Source organism: Grammomys surdaster, unplaced genomic scaffold (assembly GCF_004785775.1).
Source record: "Grammomys surdaster isolate TR1022 unplaced genomic scaffold, NIH_TR_1.0 205, whole genome shotgun sequence".
Classification (NCBI taxonomy): domain Eukaryota; kingdom Metazoa; phylum Chordata; class Mammalia; order Rodentia; family Muridae; genus Grammomys; species Grammomys surdaster.
In genome coordinates, this window is record NW_021604650.1 from 2,237,512 (window position 1) to 2,261,740 (window position 24,229).

Below are 24,229 nucleotides of genomic sequence, written 5' to 3' on the forward strand. Positions count from 1 at the left end.
GTGTCTGTCACTTTAAGAAAGCCTATGTCATCCTGTTCGACTACTCGGGTCTGATCAGGATCCTTCTCTGCATCGGCTAAACTCTGACCCGGAAGTAGAGGCGTAAGCCAAGCGACGACCATGACTTACGGTCTAGCACTAGGAGAGGCTGCCCAAGTCGGGGGTGTGACCCGGTAACGCAAACTGGAAGTAGGGGTGAAGAGTTCCAGCCTCCAGTTTTTCCCCGCCTCTTGTAACGCATTGGAAAAGCTTTGAGCCAATCATTAAATCGTTACCCAATGGCGACTCATCCGGGCGTGCGCATGGGCCAAATCACTTCCCATTTTTGGTCTCGCTCTAGAATTTGACTGCGCGCGCGCCTAAGACATCTCTGCATCCCGTCGCTTCGCTACTTCTCTGCGCTTGCGCACTTTTGCCGCCAGGTTTTCCTTTTCCGGGTCCCAACAGGTTCTAACGGGCGCATGCGCCAGTGCAGGCTGGCAGCTCGCGGCTCCTTCTTCCGGCCTCCCCTTTGCGCCGGCACCGGTAGAAGCGGGGCGAACGCAGAGCCCCAAGCGAGTGACCTGCGACCCCGGAAGTGGACTTCAGGGTCCCAAGGATTTCTTCGGTCTGGAACCAAGGGACCTATCACTGGCACTCCAAGAGCACCTATTCCACGCCCACCTCTGGATGCCGCCGACGGGTGCCCAGCCCGTGCCCTGCGCCTGCCTTCAGGCTCGGCCCGTTACAACAGTTCTGGGCCACCGGAGGAGGCCCAGGCTCCGCCTCTGATGCAGTCCCACCCCAGTATCCCGGCCTGATCCGCTGACTGCCTGGGCCGGCCCCGCCCCCTGCCTGTGCCCTCACCCCACCAATCCCCTCCCCCATTGGGGGAGGCCATGGCGTGAAATCTAAGTCGGACCCCGGGACCCTCGGGCGCCAGCGGGGCATGGGCCGGGGGCCGCCCCCATGAGGGTCCCGGGAGGGGGGCGTGCGCAGCAGCGGCTGGGCCATGGGGTCTCAGGTGTTGCAGATCCTGCGCCAGGGGGTGTGGGCCTCGCTCACTGGCGGTTGGTTCTTCGATCCGCATCAGAGCACCTTCTCCAACTGCTTCCATCTTTATGTCTGGATCTTCTTGCTCATCTTTCCCTTCTTGCTGTACATGGTGAGAGGCTGCCACCACCTGTAACTACTGGGAGAGGGAGGGCAGTCTTCGGAGGGATGGGCATCTTGAGTCCTGGGGTGTGGAGTGAGACGAGTCCCTGTCGAGTTTGGTTTTATATAGTGGGAAGACCAAATCTTTTCTACATAGAGTGACCTTGAGCATCTCATTTAATCTATTTGGTTAAACAGAGGGCTGCTCTTTGTATACTGTTGCACGAAGGGGTGATGAAGTTTTGTAAACTGGTGAATCCTAGTTCTTTACAGTGGTGGCAGGTACACCCTCAAGGGAGCAAGGTTTTTGTGAGAAAGGATCCAACTTAACTGTCATCTCCAGGTCCTGCCCCCCAGCCTGATGGTGGCTGGAGTGTACTGCCTGGTGGTAGCTGTCATCTTTGCTACCATCAAGACTGTGAACTATCGCCTGCATGCCATGTTCGACCAGGGCGAGATTGTGGAGAAACGCAACTCTACCATGGGGGAGCAAGAAGAAGAAGCAGCCCAGGGGGAGGGCAGTCTTCCCAGGTGAGTGGGGCGTTGGCTACTTCAGGGATTGTTGCTTCTCTGTGCTTGTGGTTGTGTCTGTGTCTTGGAAGACAGGGAAGGCTGAGGGAATACTGGCTCTAAGTACTTCCTGTAGTCAGGGTTAGAGCCGTAGAAGGGGGAGCGTTGAGGAGGCAGGCATGTTAAGGAAGGTGAGAAGAAACAGTGAAGAGAGATTGGCTGGGAGCCTCTGCTCAGCTGTTCTTTCTGTTCGCAGGGACCCCGGCGTGGAGATGACAGTGTTCCGGAAAGTGAGTTCCACACCCCCTGTACGCTGCAGTTCCCAGCATTCCGTGTTTGGCTTCAACCAGGTGTCGGTGAGTAGGCCCAACCTTAAGCCTCCCTCCCTCACTGCTGTCCTGGGAGTCAGTTCTTGTTGTGGACCTGTTCCAAGCCTGTTTCTTGTTCTGCTTGTTCATTTGTACTCTCTCCTCTGTCTTATCAGGAATTGCTGCCCCGGATGGAGGATTCTGGGCCCCTCAGAGGTAGGTGGCTGCTATTCTGGGCTGGATCGTGGTGGTGTGGAACAGGATGACATAAGAGGACCCCAGAGTCCTTGTGACAACTCTGGTGATATGTTTATAGACATCAAGGAGCTAGTACGGGAACAGGGCAGCAACAACGTGATTGTGACCTCTGCCGACCGAGAGATGCTGAAGATGAGCTCTCAGGAGAAACTGAGTGAGTGGGCAGGGCTCTGGCAGGACGAGCAGATGTCTTGTGAATGCATCATCCCAAATTTGGCTCCATCGTTGTGCCCCAGGATGGGATCACCTTGGTGTTTCTCTTATGCCCATACCCTCAGTGGGAGATAGAGGCTGTGAGATCCCCTTATACCGGTTTGTGGTGCCACATGCCCTTCTCTCATCTTGTCTTTCTTTCTTCTGACAGTTGGAGACCTTCCCCAGACACCCCCAGGGGTTGTCCCAGACCCTTCTCTTCCCAGTACGGATTCTTCCGAACGTTCTCCCATGGCTGGAGATGGTGTTCCCTGGGGTGTGGGCAGTGTGGCTGACACTCCCATGAGCCCTTTACTGAAAGGGAGCCTCAGCCAGGAGCTAAGCAAGAGCTTTCTGACTCTTACCCGGCCTGACCGGGCCCTAGTGAGGACCAGTAGTCGGCGGGAACAATGTCGGGGAACTGGAGGCTACCAGCCCCTGGACCGGAGGGGCTCAGGTGATCCCATGCCCCAGAAAGCTGGCTCTTCAGATTCCTGTTTCAGTGGTACTGACAGGGAGACACTGAGCAGCTTCAAGAGTGAGAAGACTAATTCTACACACCTGGACAGTCCCCCTGGTGGGCATGCCCCTGAGGGCAGCGACACAGACCCTCCTTCTGAGGCTGAGCTGCCTGCCTCCCCAGATGCTGGGGCCCCCTCAGATGATACACTTCGTTCCTTTGACACAGTTATTGGAGCAGGGACACCACCAGGCCAAAGTGAGCCACTCCTGGTTGTACGGCCCAAGGACTTGGCCCTGCTTCGGCCTAACAAACGGCGGCCGCCCATTCGAGGACACTCTCCACCTGGTCATACCCCAAGACGGCCCTTGCTTGAGGGCTCAGGCTTCTTTGAAGATGAAGATACCAGTGAAGGTAGTGAGCTGAGCCCAGCATCCAGTCTCCGGTCTCAGCGCCGCTATAGCACCGATAGCTCCTCATCTACTTCTTGCTACTCCCCCGAGAGCTCCCAGGGTGCAGCTGGGGGTCCTCGGAAGCGGCGGGCCCCTCATGGGGCTGAAGAAGGAACTGCTGTGCCCCCTAAGCGACCCTATGGAACCCAGCGGACGCCCAGTACCGCTAGTGCCAAAACTCATGCACGTGTGTTGAGCATGGATGGGGCAGGGGGTGACGTCTTAAGGGCTCCCCTGGCTGGCTCCAAGGCTGAGCTGGAAGCGCAGCCAGGAATGGAGCTGGCTGCTGGTGAGCCTGCTGTGCTGCCTCCTGAAGCCCGCAGGGGACCTGCTGCCAACCAGCCTGGCTGGCGTGGGGAACTGCAGGAGGAAGGTGCTGTGGGGGGAGGTGAGTGTTGGTCCCAGGGTTAAGGGTGAGGAAGGAGACCTGGGAGGGTTGAGTTGGGGTAAAGGGCAGACTGCAGCAGACTCAGTCAACATCAGCTTCTCTTCCATCCCAGGAGGCAGGTGGACATGTAAGACATGTGTGCCATACTTCTTGGCTCCAGGCCCTATGGTTAGCACTGAGCCTCTGTTCCCCACAGATGTCATCTGCCCAGCAGTGGGGCAGGGCAGATGATCGTCATTCTTATTTCCAGATGAGGAAACTAAGGCTCGAGTGGCTGGAGATGCGCTGGCAGGGATCCTGAGACCAAGTGTTGCTGTACTAAGTCTGACCTTTAGCTCCATTCTGGAGCACCTGTCCCAGTCCTGTCCCATCCCAGCCTGTCACTTATGCTTGGGGCTCCTTTCCCGACAGCACCTGAGGAAACAGGCCAGCGGGAATGCACAAGCAATGTGAGGAGGGCTCAAGCTATCCGGAGACGACACAATGCAGGCAGCAACCCTACGCCTCCAGCCTCTGTCATGGGCTCGCCGCCTAGGTGAGCATCTGCTCCCTGGCTGTAGGGCAGAAGGGCTGACTGGCTCTACCTGGTGCTAACTTAGGGCTTACCCTGTCCAGCAGCCTACAGGAGGCTCAGCGGGGCCGGGCTGCTTCTCACTCCCGGGCACTGACTCTGCCCTCTGCTCTGCACTTTGCCTCTTCCCTGTTGCTCACCCGAGCTGGCCCCAACGTACATGAAGCCAGCAATTTTGATGACACCTCTGAGGGTGCTGTGCACTATTTCTACGATGAGAGCGGTGAGCCCTTCCCCAGCCAGCCTAGTACCTCTTCAATGCTTCCCACAGGCGTCTGTGGCTACCCACCCACCCCACAGCACTGTTGGTCCATGACTTCTCCCTTGGCTCTGTGCAAGTGCTTTACCTGTGCTGCCCGATGTCGTCATTGCAGCATCTCTGAGGTGTGGGTGTCATCCCTGCTCTACTGATGAGGAAACCAAGGCACATTTGAAGCCACAGGCTGAGCTAGTGGTAGAACAGAGCCCTATCCAAGGCAGGCTGACCATAGGGCCTAGGCTTTTGATCTATAGGCCCCTTCCTACCTAACACTTGATCTCCAGGGGCTGGGGTGTCACCACAGGGGACATACCACACGGCTCCTCCTTGTTTGTTGACCTTGATGCCCTTGCAGTCTCAGGCCTTGACGATACTGCTTTACCTCTGTCCCAGGTGTGCGGCGGTCATATACCTTTGGCTTAGCTGGAGGTGGCTACGAGAACCCTGTGAGTCAGCCAGGGGAGCAGACAGCCAATGGAGCCTGGTGAGTCTCCAGGATGGACTTCTTATGGGCCTGGCAGGCTGCATTTTTGAGAGCATTTGAACCTAGTATTCTTTGCTCTGGTGGGGCAGCAAAAGGCCAGGAGGGGAAGGCAGTAAGGAGACTGGGGCATGCGGTCATGCTAGCCTTCCAAGTCTTCTAGGAAGCATAGTAATGGCTTCTGGGAAGGAGGGCAGCTTTCGAGTAGGCAGGGTCTGCAAAAGAGATACTTCTGCAACCTACCTTCTTCTGACTGCAGTGTTCCTGATCCTTGGGCACCCCAGCCATGGGGCAGGCATCCCCAGGTACCTGGTCTTGACTCCGTCTCACCAAGATCCAGGGTTTACCCATGCCCTTTCACCCTCCTTGCTGCTCTATCCACAGGGACCGTCACTCACATTCCTCCAGCTTCCATTCAGCTGATGTGCCCGAAGCCACAGGAGGCCTGAACCTCTTGCAACCAAGGCCAGTGGTTCTTCAGGGTATGCAGGTGCGCAGGGTGCCCCTGGAAATCCCAGAGGTGAGGAGCAGCTTTGAAAGGGCTGTGTGGGACAAGGTGCATATAAGCAGCTAACTTAGGCTGGTCTAGGTAGACAGCCTGCCTGGGCATCCCAAGAGGGCTAGATCACTTGGAAGAGCTTGGGGATGCCACTGTGTCCCCATCTTTAATGGTGTGGTAGAGATTACAAAGGCTTGGAGCTAAATGGCTCCTCGAGTCATATGTTTACTTACTTTATAATGTGTCTGGTGTGTACCTCTCTGGTCCCAGAGCGGGAGCAGCTCGCAGGATAATGGGTGTTTCACAGTGATTCCTGCAGAAGGGGCAGTTCAGTTTGTCCTGAGTCTGACAGTTACAGGTGTGATGGCCTGAGATGTTACATCTCCTTACAGCAGCGTGGTTACTAACGGTGTCCTTTACTTCTGAGTGTTTATCACAAATACAGTCATCCCAGTAGTGAACAAAAATGATAAGAGCATATAAAACATGACCCCAGCTATCGTCCCAGCTTCTCCAGAGGCTGAGACATGAGCCCAGGAATTGAAGGCCAGCTTTGCACCATAGAGGGATCGATCCCTCCTCTATTAAAGTACTTATACACCCAGACCTCAAAACAGAATCTCCACTCTAAACATGTTCTCAGAGTTCAGAGAACAGTCCTGAAATAGGTTTAACCCAGAATAAGCTAACACTTTAGATCACAGATGGACCGTGAACACTGCTAGACTCCACCATGGGCTGGTTTGTGTGTTTGTTTTTGTGTGAGATAATGGGGACTGAATCCTGGGCAAGCACTTATTACTAGGCTACTTTTCAACCCCGTCTTGTTATCTGTTTTAACCTGAGACAGAGTCTTCCTAAATTGACTGGGCTTGCATTAACCTCACTCTGTAGCACAGGTAGGCCTTGAATTTGCAATCCTCCTGACTCAGCCCCCCAATTACCTAAGATTATTACAGGTCATTGCTGCCAGGCCTGGCTATTCTTTCTTGATCTTTTATTTTATGTAACCATTATGTGGGGTTGATGGCATCGTCCTTGCAATCTAGTCGTAACATAAGGACCAGAGTTGGGCACCTTTGGGCTCTCTGTTGTATGCTGCAGATGTTGTGTGTACGTACGTGAGCATGCATACACACGCACACACACACGCACACACGCACATTCATGCCTGTGCGTAGAGGCATATCACAGTATACATGTGGAGGAGTCAGTCTTCTCTTCCCACTGTGGAGTCCAGAGATTGAGCTCAGGCTGTCATTCTCGTGTGACGAGTGCTTTTACCCTTTGAGCTGTCTCTACAACCTATAAACACTTGTTGAATGAAGGATGCATCCAGCCTAAAGAAGCTGAGTGCTCTTCTCAGGGACACAGCTCTAGCCTGTTCTCTGAATCAGGTGTTCTGTGTTCCTGAATGGGGTTGTCACAGTGACAGTGGTGGCTCCATCTTGGAGGAGATATCATTTGTGCTAGGTCCTGAAGGACAAAGTAGACTTCACTGAATATTCTGCCTGAGTTGAGAAGGCAGACATATGATTTGATGACTCTGATACCTGGCAGCCTTTAACAACAACCCAGCTATGTTTAGGAACCCAGAGCTAGGAGCAGGCCCTTATGATGGAGAGTCAAGGCAGGCCACAAGGTCACTAGGCAGTGGTGCCTTGATGTGCTGAATTAAATGCCCAGTATCAGATCAGTGTTGGGGGAGGGGTGATGTTAGATCAATGGGGTGGTGGGGCTGATGGACGCGGCTGTGGGGACTGCAGTTTGACCTGCTGGACCAGGACTCCCTGCACGAATCCCAGGAGCAGACATTGATGGAGGAGGCACCACCCCGGGCCCAGCACAGCTACAAGTATTGGTTTCTTCCTGGCCGTTGGACTTCTGTGCGCTATGAGCGGCTGGCCCTGCTGGCTCTCTTGGACCGGTGAGTACCTACAATTATTGGTTATTGATCCCCAGAAAATGTTGGGACTATGGTCTTCCAGTCTTTAAACTCGTAGAGATGGTCACGCCATCAGAGACCTTGAGTGTCTCAGTGACTGGAGACTGTAGTGGATTTCTTTGTTTTTGGCTTTTGAAAAAGGGGATCATAGACCAGGTTGGGTTCAGATTTGCTATGTAGCTGAGGTTAACCCTGAACTTCTGGTTATCTTGTTTCCACCTACCATGTACTGAGGTTACAGGTGTGCGCTACTGTTCCATGTACTGAGGTTACAGGTGTGCGCTACTGTTCCATGTACCGAGGTTACAGGTGTGCGCTACTGTACCATGTACTGAGGTTACAGGTGTGCACTACTGTACCATGTACTGAGGTTACAGGTGTGCACTACTGTACCATGTACTGAGGTTACAGGTGTGCGCTACTGTACCATGTACTGAGGTTACAGGTGTGCACTACTGTTCCATGTACTGAGGTTACAGGTGTCCACTACTGTTCCATGTACTGAGGTTACAGGTGTGCGCTACTATACCATGTACTGAGGTTACAGGTGTGCACTACTGTACCTGGCTTGGTTTCTGTTTGTTGTTTTTTAGATAAGGTCTCATTTGTATCCTAGACTGGCCTGAAATTCACTCTGTAACTCTAGACTTCCAGTGATCCTCCTGCTTCAGCCTTAAAAGTTCTAGTAGAGATGTGACCCAGCACTCTGATGCAGCGGGTTTCTTTAGGCTGTAGAGGGTTGTAAAAGGGTGGGGTACAATGGTTACCCTTCCCTCAAAGCCTTTCTCAAAACTGAATGATTCTCACTGCTCCCCCACTCCAGGGTCAGTGTCTTTCTTTCTCTTTCATTTGCCTGAATGCTGTAACCTAAGTACATTCATAAACCTCGTTGTCTCAAAACCTTTCCCATTTTCCAGAGGGGAAACAGGCCAGAAAGTCAGATAAAGACACCATCAAGGTGTTGGGCCTAGATTCCACATCCTGGCGTCCTGTCCATCAGCCTTGTCTCACTCGTGTGGCTGGGGACTGCCTATGTACACATCATGGCCTCCTGCTGTGTGGACACTATAGCTCAAGTCAACATGAGCAGGAAATGGACGTGGCCAGGAATGACAATGTCTTGAACTTTCAGTGTCTAGATGGCCTAAGACTGGCTCAGGGCAGCAACAAGATGGTTTTTCAGAGCAAGTGAAACCTGCTCTCTTCCCTCTGAGGTCAGAGGTTTGGCTTTTCAAGGCCCAGAGGTGTATCTTTAGGGCAGAGTCCTGTCTCCCCAGCTCCCCTTAGAAACTGGGGCAAGAAGCCATGCCCTGACTCACATGTCTTTGTAGGACGCGCGGGATAATGGAGAACATTTTCGGTGTTGGATTGAGCAGCCTGGTTGCCTTCCTGGGATACCTGTTGCTGCTCAAGGGCTTCTTCACTGACATCTGGGTCTTTCAGTTTTGTCTGGTCATCGCCTCCTGTCAGTACTCCCTACTCAAGGTCAGGCCTGGCTCCCCAAATCCACAACTTTCCTGGGCCATCTGCTTTCCCTTGTTTCAGGTCTGAGGGGAAGTATGGATAATTTGGTTAAGGTCCCCTGTAGCCAGCTACCCATCTGTACTATACTGAGGCTCAGGACAGTACAGGGTCCTGCCTTGGTCACTTGCTACTGCGCAGTGGTAGAGCTGGTCTGAGTCTCTTCACTTTTCTGTGGACACCCGTTCTTGTTGCCAACATAGCCCTGTCTCTTCCAGAGCGTGCAGCCCGATGCAGCATCTCCCATGCATGTGAGTACCTGTGGGACAATGCTCTGGCCAGAAGGCCCTGGGAGGGCCTGAGACCAAATTCAAGGCCATCGTGGGAGAGGGGCAGAGTTTCCTCACCACCCGCTTTGCTCCCATCTTCCCCAGTTTTCCAGCTTGGATGTGGTCAAGCCCGGGGCATGTTGAATGTGTGTATATGCCCCAGGGAGGTCAGTGGGGAAGGCCCAGTTCCTCACTGGCCCACTCCCTAGGGCCACAACTGGGTGATTGCGTACAGCCGGCCTGTTTACTTCTGCATCTGCTGTCTACTCATCTGGCTGTTGGACACCCTGGGGACCGCTCAGCCCTTCCCACCTGTCTCTCTGTACGGCCTCACGCTCTTCTCTGCCTCTTTCTTCTTCTGCGCCCGAGATGTGGCCACTGGTGAGGCAGGGCAAGATTGATCAAGGGAGTGGGTCTGAGGGCGGGCCAAGGAGAGGCTGCAGGCTAATGGGTTCTTCACTCCCTATTCCTGGACAGTGTTCACCTTGTGCTTCCCGTTTGTCTTCCTCCTGGGCCTTCTGCCCCAGGTCAACACCTGCCTCATGTACCTCCTGGAGCAGATAGATATGCACGGTTTTGGGGGCACAGGTATGGTGCCCACAGGTGGCTTATGTGGAAGGGACATTGCTGGACCGGGAGGGCCCACCCACAGGTTGGGTCTGCAGCTCCAGTTCTTACAGAGCCTTTTCTTGCATCTGTAGTCTGGCTGCCAGGCCCCATCCTGCCTGACCTCTTTATCCTCCTCTCTCTTTCTTCCTTGCCCTTCCCCAGGCAAGTGCTTTCAGCCCAGAACACTAAATGCTCTGAAGGCCAAGTGGAGGAGGGTGGTGCCATGGGAAGTCTTGTGGGAATTGAGGAGCAGTAGGACAGGGTAAGAGGGTGATGCCCGTAGGTCAGAGTGGGTTTCACCCATTTCTCCCTCCTTACAGCTGCCACCAGCCCGCTCACTGCAGTCTTCAGCCTCACCCGAAGCCTGCTAGCTGCTGCCCTGCTTTATGGCTTCTGCCTTGGTGCCATCAAGGTATGGGTAGTCTACAGGAGCTGGGCATGCTGATCCCTGAGGGGTTGTTGGGACAGGGCTGTGGATCGGGTTCAGCAGTGGCTTCTCCCGTAGGACATCCCTTGTCTTCCCCAACACCTCTCTTCACTGCCCCTGACCAGCATGGGTTCTCTCTTTTAGACACCTTGGCCAGAGCAGCACGTCCCTGTCCTCTTCTCAGTCTTCTGTGGTCTCCTGGTGGCGCTGTCCTACCATCTGAGCCGGCAAAGCAGTGACCCCACTGTTCTCTGGTGAGTGCTATCTGTGTATACAGAGTACTCTCTGAGTGTGTGTGCTTATCCGCACATGATAGAGTACTTCTCTTGAGTGTCTGTGAATGTGCACACCTGGAACTTGGGCAGTCAGTGCATGTACCGGGGACTGACATTATCCGTGTGGGGAAGGGACGTTAGTGCCTGCCTTGGCCTCTGATTTTTCTCCGTTTCAGGTCTCTAATCCGGAGTAAGCTCTTCCCTGAGCTAGAGGAGCGGAGCCTAGAGACAGCCCGGGCCGAACCTCCAGACCCACTGCCAGAGAAGATGCGTCAGTCAGTGGTAAGGGATGGGAGCTAATGAGGGTGTAGGAGTATGGGATTCTGGCAGGTCTGGCCCTGGGAAGGGCATGTGAAGCCATGCAGTAGGCAGTCAAGCTGTTTCTCCTGGCTCTGCAGCGGGAAGTCTTGCACTCCGACCTGGTGATGTGTGTGGTGATTGCTGTGCTCACCTTTGCCATCAGTGCCAGCACCGTCTTCATTGCCCTGAAGGTTTGTGTGGTATAGGTCATCCCTTCTTGATATGGATAAGTGCCCATTGCACTTGAGAGCCCCTCTGTAGGCCACACCTACCCTGGTGGGCTGAGCCCTAGGCTGAATTGAGCCTCTGGCCTCTCCCTCTTGCAGTCAGTTCTGGGTTTCGTGTTGTATGCGCTGGCAGGAGCTGTGGGCTTCTTCACGCATTACCTGCTGCCGCAGCTCCGCAAACAGCTCCCCTGGTTCTGCCTCTCACAGCCTGTGCTGAAGCCGCTGGAATACAGTCAGTATGAAGTGCGAGGTGAGTACCATTGGTCCCCTCCTTCTCATCGCCTGGACTGAGCAGAGTCAGGTTGGAGGGCATCCTGATGAGACGTGTGCTCCTCTGGGCTGAGGATGTCAGTGAGCACCTGCTGCCCATCCACCTCTCAGCCCTTCTCGGCCCATTCCACTCACTGTCTCAGCACAGTCTCTGCTGTACTCTAATCCTGGGCACTATCCTTGTCTTGCTTCCTGCTGTCTCTAATGGAAGAGGAATCCAACACTTTTAAAAGGAGTTTTATGTTCTGAATTGTCACCAATGGGTCAGAGCCATCTAGTGCTTGTTGCTCCCAATATTTAAAAAAATTTTAAAAAAATACATAGGCTGTATTCAAAAATATTTTCTGGGCTGGAGAGCTGGCTCAGTGGTTAAAAGCACTGGCTGCTCTTCCAGAGGTTCTGAGTCCAATTCCCAGCAACCACATGGTGGCTCACAACCTTCTGCAGTGAGATCTGATGCCCTCTTCTGGGTATGTCTGAAGACAGCTACAGTGTACTAAATAAATCTAAGAAATAAAATAATAAAATAAATCTTCAGACCATTTTTTTTATACTACACACATCTTTAATCTCAACACTTGGGAAGGAAATGCAGGTGGATCTCTGTGAGTTTGAGGCCAGTCTGGTCTACATATTGAATTTCAGGCCAATCAGGGCTTCATAATAAGATCCTATCTCAGAACAAACAGAAGGTTGGTGTGGCTGGAGAGATGGCTTAGCAGAACACTGGTTGTTCTTTCAGAGGACCTGGGTTTGATCCCCAGCTCCCAGGTGTTGGCTCACAGTCTGGTGTTAACTCCCAGTTTGAGGAGATCTGATGCCCTTTTCTGGCCTCTGCAGGCACTGCGTGTGCATGGTGCAGACATTCATGCAGGCAAAGTACCCATACACAGAGTTTTTTTAAAAGACTCTTGATTGGTGATACAAAGATCACAGTATTTGGTGTTTTGGTAACAGACTTTTGGAATTTTGGGTGTGTGTATGCATACCACTACACACATGTGGAGGTCAGAGAACTTCCTGGAGTTCTCTTTCTACTGTGTGCTCCTGGGAGTTGGAGTTATCAGTCTCTGTGTCTGATGAGCCCTTGTGTCCCTTTCTAAATGAGATGATACTGTTTTCCCTCTTCCAACACCTCCCGTGAGCCAGTCTTTCGCTCTTTCTCAGATTCGTGGCCACTTTTCATTAATTGGTGTTACATGTACGGGCTTCTCAGTCCATATAATGTTATTTGTTACTGTTTATAATGTTAATGTTATTTGTTTGTAGCCCTTGTTTTTCTCAAACAATTGGTGAATTTTGCTCCTTGGACTGCCTGTCGTTGCCTTAAACCAAGAGAGCTTCCCCTCAGAAGGGTCTGTAGTCATCCCAACCCCTTGGCCTATTCAATATGCCCTTTGCCTATCTCTTCTAGATATCTAGGAAGTTTTTTGATCAGCTTTGTTTCTACAGACAGCAAAAACAGCAAAGTCCCCCTCCCCCAAGCCTGTGACATGCTAAGTGTCGTGTGGAGCCCCTGCCCTAGTGGGCTCTTCATCCTCATGCAAGGCTGTTAGCAGTATTCCAAAGACACTAGCCAAAGTCTCCAGGAACCCAGGACAGCATAGCTGGTTTGCCCACCTTCCTGGGTGTTTTCTGATCCCGTGGTGCCTAGTCCTCTGGACTCCAGAGAGGCACCATGTTGAGGGCCATGTGCTAGCTGACAACTCACCTTCCTGTTACAGGTGCTGCCCAGGTGATGTGGTTTGAGAAGCTCTATGCTGGCCTGCAGTGTGTTGAGAAGTACCTCATCTACCCTGCTGTGGTTCTCAACGCTCTCACAGTGGACGCCCACACAGTCGTCAGCCACCCAGACAAATTCTGCCTCTAGTGAGGATACCTCCCCCCTCTCCCCCAACTACCCCGCCATTCTCTGTGTACATCCTCATGTGATTCCCACTGAGGAATGGGTAGGACCTAAGACTGGCAACAAGCCAAAGCTGGATCCCAGCTCTTAATGAGCTATCGGTTGGAACAAGCGTGTCCTTCTTCACCTCATTCAGAGGTACTGCCCCCCCCCCCAAAAAAAAAAAAAAACAACAAAAAAAAACAAGGGCTGTTCTAGTAGACAGCAGGTGTCTGGGGTTACATTTAAACCATTGGTGAGAGATGTGTGTCTGTGCCCACTCCTCCCTGAGGCCCTGCCATGTCTGAGTGCCTGCCCTGCCCACAGCTGCCGGGCCTTGCTGATGACTGTGGCGGGCCTGAAGCTGCTGCGCTCCGCCTTCTGTTGCCCACCCCAGCAGTACCTGACCTTGGCTTTCACCGTCCTGCTCTTCCACTTTGACTACCCGAGGCTCTCACAGGGCTTCCTGCTTGACTACTTCCTCATGTCACTGCTCTGCAGCAAGGTAAGCTGGTGGCTTTGACTCAGACCCCAGCTGATGAGCAGACTGTAGACCTGTAAACCTGTAGACCTGTATCGCTTTAACTGTGGGCCTTTGCCATAGCCTGAGGCCTGCAGAGAGCAGGTTGAGACTTTGAAGGGAAACTTGCTCAGGCCCTCCTGGGAGCCGGTGGCCAGTCTGCCCTCACAACCACTTTCCTCAGGACCAGACAGATCAAGACCTGACCTTGTCCCTGGATGCTGTAAAGCCTCTGAGCTCTGACCATCTACTAGGCAGTGTCTTGAAGCTGGGTTCAAAGCTGGGAGTATATACCCTAGAACCTGGATGTATCGTTGTTCTCTTGGACTGTGGGATTCCCCACTCAGGAATTACCCACATCCTGAAGGCCTACCACCTGCCATGGTACTGGGATCCACATTGCCCTCTGAGTGGTTTTCTCATATTTGGCTTTTGTTTGCTAGCAAGCTTTCCTACTAGGTACCCTTCTGATTTAGTCACTTATTTACTAGAATGTGAACCCTGGGCTTTGGGTCTACTAGGCAAGTGTTCTACCACTGTACTCTTCCTTGCGTCAGCCCTCTTTTGACTTCTTGTTTTGACATAGTCTGACTAAGTTACATGGGCTCTCTTGAACTCACTCTGCAGCCAATGGTACCTTGAAACTTGTGATCCTCTTAAATATCTGGAATTATTAGAGACCTGACCCACCAGGCTTGCCTTAGACCCTTCTGAGGGCAGGGCCTAGGGTCATCTCTTGAAGTCCTCACTAGTGATCGAGTAACATGACCAGAACAAATCATTTGCCTTTTCTGCTTTTATCTGAACTGGGCCTTTCCTATCTGTGGACTAGGGAGAGCAGTAGGAAGCTCCCACTGTCATTGTGGGAATTAACTGGCTAGTATTCTTTGGAGCCAGTCAGAAGTTACCATGGCGTCAGGTGTTGCAAGCCAAGTCTAGAAAGAAAAGGTTGGGAGTGGTCTCAGAATCGACCCTCTGCGACTGTTGTCTTGGAGGCTTGGTAGAGCTCCACCATGTGTGACTATGTGTTTTATCACCTTGACCTTGATGACCCTGCAGCTTTGGGACCTGCTGTACAAGCTCCGTTTTGTCCTGACCTACATTGCACCATGGCAGATCACCTGGGGCTCGGCCTTCCATGCCTTTGCCCAGCCCTTCGCTGTACCACGTATCCAGCTTCTGGCTAGCCCTTTGTGGGTGGGATGTGTGTGGGTTGCAGAGAGAAGAGAGGGAGGTGGAAGGTCCCGTGTGCCTGTCACCTCCTTGACTTGTGCCCAGACTCAGCTATGCTGTTCCTCCAGGCCCTGCTCTCAGGGCTCTTCTCCACACCACTCAACCCCCTGCTGGGCAGCGCAGTCTTCATCATGTCCTACGCAAGGCCTCTCAAGTTCTGGGAGCGAGACTACAAGTAAGTCTCATGAGAGGTAGTTGCTGGTGACCAGCAGGGAAGTGAGGCCTTGGAGTCCTGGCCAGAAAGCACCCAGAAAGGGGCTCCGGTTACCCACAGCAAGGGTATGAGTGCTTGGCTTTGGTGGGAACACTCGAGGTAGTGATTCTGATAAAGGCCAAACATGCAGCAGTCCAAAGCCTCGTGGCCTCACCTGGCCTGTGAGACGCCACTCTCCTCCAGGCTTCTCCCTGTGGTCCTGTGTGGGTCCCTTCATGTCTCTGTCAGCTACAGTGGGCTGTCACAGGTGGCATCTACTCAGCTCAGGGATGTTGAGTTCAGAGAGGACCAGGGTGGAGCTTGGGCAGAGGATGTGCTGATGCCTGACCCTGGCCCATCCGTTGTTGCTCTCTCTGAATAGCACTAAACGTGTGGATCATTCCAACACTCGGCTAGTGACGCAGCTGGACCGCAACCCAGGTGGGTAGCTACTTGTCCAGCCGCTTACGGGCTTACAGCTTGCTTACGGGCAGGCTGGCTCCTGGAGGATGCTCCCTTTACTTGACACCTTGCCTGTGTATGTTGTTTTGGATCCCAGGCGCTGATGACAACAACCTCAACTCCATCTTCTATGAGCACTTAACACGCTCGCTGCAGCACACACTATGTGGGGATCTGGTGCTGGGCCGCTGGGGCAATTATGGCCCTGGAGACTGCTTTGTCCTGGCTTCTGACTACCTCAATGCGCTGGTTCACCTCATTGAGGTTGGCAATGGCCTCGTCACCTTCCAGCTTCGTGGCCTTGAGTTCCGGGGTGAGCCACATGACTGAGTTGGGATAGTAGCAGGGGCAGAGAGAAGGCCCGGGCTGGGACACAACATTTAGTATTGTGTTGAGACTGGGTCTAGTCCAGCTCTCAGGCTACTAGGTGATCTCAGGCAAGGTTCTCTTCCTCATGAGCCTAGGTGTTCTAGACTGGCTACCCACTCTCTAGTGACACCCCACACATGCACACATCACCTTTGACCTCATAGAGAGTCCAAGGATTACTGCTGAAAGCTGAGGCTGGAGCTCTGATGTCAGCTTCTGGCCTACTCTGCGTCTTAACTGGGCCCCTGACAAGCAGCGTGCCAGCACCGTAGGTAGCTGGTTCTGTGCTCTCAGGAGCTCTGTGTTATGTGCTGTAAGTACAGCACATGAGCACATGACCTTGAGTATGTCACTTTTTAAGTAAGTTTTGGTCTTTGCCTCAATAATGGGGGAACTGAACCCATTTTTCTCTGACCCCCCCCCTTTCTGGCAATTGGAATTATGAGGAGAAAGGGCCTCACTTGGTCAGTCCATTCATTTAGTAACCTTTAGTTAGTGTCTAGGGTAGGAGCTGAGTAGCAGCGGGTCTAGTGCCATTTTGGGCACTTGCTAGTCCAAGTAGGGATTATTCTAGTAGCTCTGACTGGGCAGCTCTGTCCCACAGGCACATACTGCCAGCAGCGTGAGGTGGAGGCCATCACGGAAGGTGTGGAGGAAGATGAGGGCTGCTGTTGCTGTGAGCCTGGTCACCTGCCCCGGGTCCTGTCCTTCAATGCTGCCTTTGGGCAGCGCTGGCTGGCCTGGGAGGTGACAGCCAGCAAGTATGTGCTGGAAGGCTACAGCATCAGTGACAACAACGCAGCCTCCATGCTGCAGGTGTTTGACCTCCGCAAGATCCTTGTCACCTACTATGTCAAGGTATGCTCTGGGGCTGGGTGGTAGCTCTTGGTGAATTGTCACTACACAAGCCTGCCGATGCTGTCTGTTGGCTGGAGTGTAGGAAGGCTGCTGTGGTCAAGGGAAGCATAGGACTCACTTTAAGCATTCTTCACAGAGGCCTTGGTGAGCAGGTGTCTGCAGTAGGAGCTCCCTGCTGTGCCTTCCAGGAGGCCTGTTTCAGGCCCTAAGTGTGGAGGGTGGGTGGACAGCACATTCATGGATTCCCTCCCAGGCTGCTGGGTCCAGCTGGGGCAGTTGGCTAAGGTATGTCTTCAGGACCACTAATCCAGGGCTAGGAGTGCAGTAGAATATATGTCTAGCATATCTGAGACCCTAGATTCAATTCATAGTACCAAAATAAAACCTACCAGCCTTCCCCAGTTTAATAATGATGGTGCTTGCTAACAGCAGCCATGGGGAGTAGCCACGGGAGCCAAGCAGGACTGTATACTGAAGGTGCTGGGGTCTGTGCAGGGCACCTCGCCTGATCTGACTGTCATACCTGGAAAAGCCTAAGGTCTCTCCGCACAGAAGCTGGCTTCTGTGATTTAGGCATTTGTTAGGTGGAGGCAAGAGAATTAAGAATTCAAGGCCAGCTTGGATGGTGTGAAAGAATCTTTCAAAAAAAGGGATTAGGATGGGGAACTGGTTAGTTGCTTGCCATGCAAACAGTCATGAGGACCTGAATTCAGAGCCTGTGAAAGCTGGGCGTCCTGCCATGACCTCTAATCCCAAAGCCAAGGGCATGGGTATTGAAGGGTTTTGGGATCTTACTGACTAGTTAGTTTGACCAAATTGGTGAGCTCCTTGACTCAAAAATAAGGCAGAGAGCAACTGAGGAAGACATTTGCTATCAACCTCTGGTCCCCCCGCCACAGACACACATCATTGTAGAGGTGAAGTGAATGGTTGGAGCTTTGGCATTAGAATGTGACAGAGCCAGGCTCTCGATTGAGGCCTGGCATCTCAATCACTAAGTTTTCTGCCTTGTTCTGTGTGGGAGGGGTTCAAGTCAGACCAGAGAGTCTTGAGACCTGTTGGAAGTGGTGAGACACAGTGAAGTTAGGAACTCTGGGCTGGAAATGTAGGATTTTCAGGCAACCTTAGAATATTGCCTCGTTTGTGAGCTCCAGATTCAGGGAGAGTCCTTGACTAAAAAATAAGGTAGAGAACCCAGTTTACCTGTTGAGAAACAGAGGCTTTTATGTTTGTGGGATATGAAGAACAATACGATTCTGTGACACACAGAGAGGGGTACGATGGGAATGTCTTCATTACTGTTCTGTTTCTGTGAAGAGATGCATGACCAAGGCCACTTAGAAAAGAAACCAGTTAAAGGGCTGGCTTACAGTTTGAGTTGGTGCACGACCTCATCCCTGCAGGGAGCATGCAGTAGCTGAGAGCTTATGTCTTATCCGTATGGCTGGAACTTTTCAAGCCTCAAACTCCATCTCCAGTGACACATCTCCTCCAACAAGGCCACTCTTAATCCTTCCTAAACATTCCACCAAGGGAGAGTCAAACATTCAAATAAGCTTATGCAGAGATTCTCATTCAAACCACCGTAGAGTGTGATGATGCATTTGTGGTCTCAGTCCAGGTCCCACGTGCTCTTTCTACCCTGAAACCCTGGTGACCTGCTGGGGCTGGGTGAGCCTGCTTCACCGAGGTTCCCTTTAAAGCAAACTCATGCAACCCAAGTCTGTCCTTTTGTCCCAGGTAGTGTGGACATCTTTCAGAGTCATGTGTTGAAAAGACTGAGAAACCATAATTCCTGTTGTTCCTTTTGTCCTCCGAGCCACTCCTAGGAAAGAGTTTGTAAGGCAATGCCCACTCTTCACTTTCGTAAGAAGCAGTCCAGAAGTTATCCAGAGGTTCACTCACAACCCCAGATCCCTCAGTTGTCCAGGTCACCCTGCTTCTTCCCATAAGTCACATCAGAGCTGCATGTACCCCAGGCTGCCGTGCACTGGTACTGACTGGCTTAGGTTGGCAGACTGAAATGAGCTCGGCCTGGTCAGCTTTACTATCCCTCGAAGTAGCCAGTGTGCCTCAGCCTCGGTACCTGAGAAGCTGGGCCGAAGTGATCCCTGGAGATGTGATAAAGGCAGCGTGTGAGGACAGCGTACGGCTGGGGAAGCAGTTAGGAGCCCAGGCCGTGGCAGTGCTTGGGCCACCAGCAGCCAAGCCCCATCCTTGAGGTCTTTAGTTTTTACATGTTATCTTTCATCCTTTACTGAACCTTAGGAGAGGTGAGCCTGTGTGATGACCCCACCACAGCTGAAGAGTCAATTTAGCCAACCCTTATAGGTAGTCTGCACGAGCCTCGTGCAGGGAAGCACCACGGTCCTGAGTCCCATTCATGGCCAGTGAAGTATACCTAGGCAAACGACTGCAACGAATGTTCCAGACAGGAGCTAGGAGCTCTTCCTAGAAAGTCTTGGACTTTGGTGTCATCTTGAGAATCACACAAAGGGCATGTCATAGAATACAATGACAGGCCGGGCGGTAGTGGCGCACGCCTTTAATCCCAGCACTTGGGAGGCAGAGGCAGGTGGATTTCTGAGTTCGAGGCCAGCCTGGTCTACAGAGTGAGTTCCAGGACAGCCAGGGCTACACGGAGAAACCCTGTCTCAACAAAACAAAACAACAACAACAAAAAAAGAATACAATGACAATGTTAAAAATTAACTACAGCGACACATTCCAGGTTAGCTTCTCCCTGACCCAGAAACAATGCTTTTTGGGTTTTCTCAGTGGCTACGGTGGTACTTGGATTTCAGAGACACTCTCTAGGCAAGAAGGTCAATCTGGGGAGCAGAGATCACTTATTCCTGTTCCTTCCTTTTAGTGAGATCTGAGTCGTCAGCCAGCTCTCACCAGACTGCTCATTGACTTCTGCCAAGGCCATGTTTGTGCGGGGAACTGAAGGACACTTCCCCTCCCCCAACACACCGCTGCACCACATGACCACATGCTGCATCTGTGTAGGAAACTGAGGCACACACAGCCCCAACACACACACACACACACACACACACACACACACACACACACACAGCTGCCGTGAAGCCATCCTCTCCATACTCCGTGTGCTCCACCTGAGGAGCAAACATCTGTTTGAGCTTTACGTCTTCCTAGCTTGTGCCCTGGCCATTTTGCCCAGGCTCTTAACCACCCAGTGTCCCACCACAGTCACGCTACTGTCCCTATTGCCTGGGCACTCTGTCCATGGACACCTACACTACCCACCTCAGCCTGGGCTTCCCCACCGCTTAGCCAGGCAGAGGCTCACCCCATCAGCTTCAGCTCAGGGTAGTATGTGGAATCCCCATAACCTTGCTGTCTGCCAGCTGTTGTCTCAGCTTTGCCAGCTACCTCCCTCCCCAAAGCTGCTTTCCACTTGCCCAGCCCCTGTTTAAACACCAACAAGGCTCTTTAAGAATAGTCAGACACTCTGAACTTTGATACACAGTATATGTGTGCCTCTGGCTTTTTTTCAGAGAAGGTCTTATATCTGTCATAGTAATTTGCCTAAAGGGACCTGTGACTTGGGTCATGTAGGCTTCATGGGCTGTAAGCAACATGCTGTCTCAGCCTGGCCTTCCTGGCCCTGAGATGTCAGTGCTGCACAGTGTCCTCTTATTCCAGTTTGCTCTGTTATGTGACACTGGGCAAGACTGTCATTTGTGTGAGCCTCCGTTCCCCTCACAGATGGGCTGGGTTCTAGGGATGGCAAGAAGAGGACAAGAATCAGATCCTGCTGCCAAGCACAGGACCATTCTGTAAGCGGGGTGCTTCCTGTTGGTTCTCACACTCTTTGTCCCTGGAGAGGAAGCATGCACTTAGCTTCAGAGAGCTGGGCTGAGCTACAGAAGCCGCATCACAGAAAGCATTGTGGCTCAGGCTAGAGTGTGTTCTCCGCATTGCTGGGACTTGGGGATGGACTTACCCTGACACCTGCCCCTCCTCTCCCAGAGCATCATCTACTATGTGAGTCGCTCTCCAAAGCTAGAGACCTGGCTGAACCATGAGGGCATCGCAGCTGCTCTCCGGCCTGTGCGAGCCCTCGGTTATGCAGACTCAGACCCTACCTTCTCACTGAGTGTTGATGAAGACTATGACCTTCGACTGTCTGGCCTCTCGCTGCCATCCTTCTGTGCTGTTCACCTTGAGTGGATCCAGTACTGTGCCTCTCGGCGCAGCCAGGTCAGGCTACTTTTCCCTTAGATCTGCCCCACCCCAGACTCTGGGGATCTGGGCTTCCTGGTCACTCCCTTCACACTTGGTGACTCTCAGTCTGGACTCCAGTTCCACACTGAGCTGTGCCATGGTCTTTGTGCCATAGCCCGTGGACCAGGACTGGAATTCACCATTGGTCACACTGTGCTTTGGCCTATGTGTGCTGGGTCGCCGAGCCCTGGGAACAGCCTCACACAGTATGTCTGCCAGGTGAGTGTCTACCGCCAGCAGAGCCTGTCCCTGAAGAGCTCCACATCTTGTTGGCCAGCTCCTCTCACACGGATTAGACTCTTAAAGTCCCAGCCTTGCCTGCTCTTGCACTGCTCTGTGAGGAAGAGATGGGCTTCCTTGGCAAGACAGGGACCAGCCCCTCTGGCTCTGTTGCTGATGTCTTCTCCCCACCCAGCCTGGAGCCTTTCCTCTATGGCCTGCATGCCCTGTTCAAGGGGGACTTTCGCATCACCTCCCCTCGCGATGAGTGGGTCTTTGCTGACATGGACTTGCTTCACCGAGTAGTGGCGCCTGGGGTTCGCATGGCACTCAAGCTTCACCAGGTAGGAGGAGTGTGCCCAGGCAGAGTAAGAGGCAGGAGGGAGATGAAGCCTTTCCCAAGACCAGCGGTTCCTGACTTCTGTCCTCTCCTCCAACCAGGACCATTTCACATCTCCTGATGAGTATGAGGAACCAGCAGCCCTGTATGATGCCATTGCAGCCAATGAGGAGCGGCTTGTCATCTCGCACGAGGGGGATCCTGCCTGGCGCAGCGCCATCCTCAGCAATACGCCCTCCCTGCTGGCTCTGCGCCATGTCATGGACGACGCTTCTGATGAGTACAAGATCATCATGCTCAACCGGCGCCACCTCAGCTTCCGGGTCATCAAGGTGGGACGGATGAGCTTGCTCCATCTTGCAGCCCATGCCCCTCCTCGGTGTCTCTGCCCTGACCTTTGGTGTGGCCCTCCACAGGTAAACCGAGAGTGTGTGCGTGGGCTGTGGGCCGGGCAGCAGCAAGAGCTGGTGTTCCTGCGCAACCGCAACCCTGAGCGTGGCAGCATCCAGAATGCCAAGCAGGCTCTCCGCAATATGATCAACTCCTCCTGCGACCAGCCCCTAGGCTACCCTATCTACGTGTCACCTCTGACCACATCTCTGGCTGGTAGCCACCCCCAACTTCGGGCGCTGTGGGGTGGCCCTGTCAGCCTGGGTGCCATTGCCCGGTGGCTCTTGCACAGCTGGGAGAGGTGAGCCCTGGCTGCCACCGTAGCTTAGGACGCTCTATGAGGGCCTGATGCTCTGGGATTCAGGGAGCAGGGACACAGAGATGAAGTCCTGGAGTCAGTGAGCTTGGACCCGAGACACGACCCTCTACCCAGAGAGGCCTCCTTTCCTCTAGATCAGGCTTTAGTGTTTAAAAGACTATAGACTAGGCAGCAAATCTCTTGAGAGATGAGACTCCTGGGACTCAGACGTTAGCTGTTTCTGTAGGGCTCCGAACGCCTTTGCCCTGGACCCCTCACGTCTCCCACTTCTCCACCCAGACTTCATAAGGGCTGTGGCGCTGGCTGTAACAGCGGTGGGAATGTGGATGACTCGGACTGTGGTGGGGGTGGCGGCCTGACCTCCCTCAGCAATAATCCCCCCTTGGCACACCCTACGCCTGAAAATACAGCAGGTAAGTAGGCAAAGCTGGGCTCAACCTGTGGGTTAGACTAGCCCAGCTGAAGTCTTTGCTCTTATCTGTGTCCTACAGGCAGCAGTGAACAGCCGCTCCCACCAGGTCCTAGCTGGGGGCCACGGCCTTCCCTCAGTGGCTCTGGTGATGGGCGGCCCCCTCCTCTGCTGCAGTGGCCTCCCCCTCGGCTTCCTGGGCCACCCCCTGCTTCACCTGCTCCCACTGAGGGTCCCCGGCCTTCAAGACCTTCTGGCCCTGGTCTCCTCAATTCTGAGGGACCCAGTGGGAAGTGGACTCTGGGGGGTCGGAAGGGACTGGGAGGACCTGATGGGGAGCCAGCCTCAGGGAGCCCCAAAGGAGGCACCCCCAAATCTCAGGTAAGGGACCTGTGGAAGGAGATGACCCCAGGAGTTCTCAGGTCAGCTTGTCTGCTCATCCACCTGTCTTCTCTTCCATAGGCCCCGCTAGACCTCAGCCTCAGTCCTGATGTCAGCTCTGAGGCCTCACCTGCCAGAACAACCCAGGACATTCCTTGCTTGGACAGCAGTGTTCCTGAGAGTTGCACACCCTCAGGTGCCCCAGGTGACTGGCCTGCTCCTGTTGAGGAACGAGAAAGCCCAGCTGCTCAGCCCTTGCTGGAACATCAGTACTGAGTAGCCTGTCCTCTGCTGGATCTCATCCCAGGACTCAGTAACTCAGACTCTGCTGGACCACAGAACTGATTGGCTTTGGCTCTGGTGTCTGCACCCTGATATCTGGCTACTTCAGACTGTCAGAACTGAGTGACCCAGACTTCTTTCCCTGATCCGTGGCCTGGATACCCCACATTGAGGCAGCAGCCTCCTAGCCAGTCCCCAAGAGCCAAACCCATGGGCTGGTCCCTCTTTGAGCCCATGGCCTGGACTGACTTTGCCCCTGGGCCGGCACTGCCCACAAGGCTGACCTCTTTAGCCTGGACCTGGGGCCTGACACGCGGCAAGGGTGGGTTCATTCATTCTTTTGTCATTTCTCTTTCCTTTTTTTTTCTGTGCTTCAGAGACACCAAATTAATAACACTATTTTTGATTTTGGTTGGCAGTTTATTTTCTGTGGGACTAGGTGAGGTTGTTAGAGGTAACTGAGGCAGGGAGGGTGAACACAGAAGAGGGTGAAGAATATGGAGTGAGACTCTGATCGACCTTCCAGGTGGGGGTCAGATGGAGTGGGCTGCCATCCTCACCAGCTTCTCTGCTTTTCAAGAGTCCTCTATGCCTAGTGGTTCACACGTTCATCAGCCTTGATCTTGATCAAAGACTACTCGACCTCATTTGTTCCAAGCTTAAAGAAAATAACACCTGGATAGAAAGGGTTCTATTTTGTTTTTAAGACAGGGTCTTACTCCGTACTCCCTATGTATTTCAGTCTGGCTTTGAACTCAGA

At 53.1% G+C, this 24,229-nt stretch overlaps 1 protein-coding gene across 6 annotated transcripts; it reads left to right on the forward strand.

Annotated features, from left to right (window-relative positions):
* Window positions 1–212: 212 nt before the first annotated feature.
* Window positions 213–23,880, forward strand: Pcnx3 (pecanex 3). Of its 6 annotated transcripts, none has more exons than XM_028770924.1 (35): window positions 213–1,144; window positions 1,478–1,665; window positions 1,901–2,000; window positions 2,129–2,168; window positions 2,269–2,364; window positions 2,575–3,702; window positions 4,114–4,237; window positions 4,318–4,496; window positions 4,926–5,016; window positions 5,398–5,533; window positions 7,318–7,439; window positions 8,789–8,942; window positions 9,197–9,229; window positions 9,457–9,628; window positions 9,725–9,835; window positions 10,177–10,268; window positions 10,428–10,537; window positions 10,735–10,840; window positions 10,957–11,049; window positions 11,185–11,335; window positions 13,080–13,224; window positions 13,568–13,745; window positions 14,820–14,928; window positions 15,039–15,168; window positions 15,569–15,627; window positions 15,746–15,961; window positions 16,622–16,875; window positions 20,875–21,105; window positions 21,245–21,348; window positions 21,545–21,692; window positions 21,790–22,020; window positions 22,105–22,379; window positions 22,677–22,810; window positions 22,889–23,187; window positions 23,269–23,880. In XM_028770924.1, exons 1-35 carry the CDS (start codon window positions 992–994, stop codon window positions 23,461–23,463), a joined length of 6,087 nt encoding a protein of 2,028 aa, XP_028626757.1. In that variant the 5' UTR covers window positions 213–991; the 3' UTR covers window positions 23,464–23,880. The 6 variants fall into 6 exon arrangements, with proteins under 6 accessions (XP_028626757.1, XP_028626754.1, XP_028626756.1 ...); XM_028770921.1 differs by having other exon boundaries at window positions 978–1,144; window positions 7,279–7,439; XM_028770923.1 differs by having other exon boundaries at window positions 978–1,144; window positions 5,398–5,503; window positions 7,279–7,439.
* The last annotated feature ends 349 nt before the right edge of the window (window positions 23,881–24,229 follow it).

Bases quoted from the DNA above. Each gene is read 5' to 3' on its own strand.
- Pcnx3 (XM_028770921.1), top strand. From the start codon at position 992: ATGGGGTCTCAGGTGTTGCAGATCCTGCGCCAGGGGGTGTGGGCCTCG. The intron at 1,666-1,900 runs GTGAGTGGGGCG...TTCTGTTCGCAG, and splicing joins GGGGAGGGCAGTCTTCCCAG to GGACCCCGGCGTGGAGATGA. The intron at 21,106-21,244 runs GTCAGGCTACTT...TTTGTGCCATAG, and splicing joins GTGCCTCTCGGCGCAGCCAG to CCCGTGGACCAGGACTGGAA.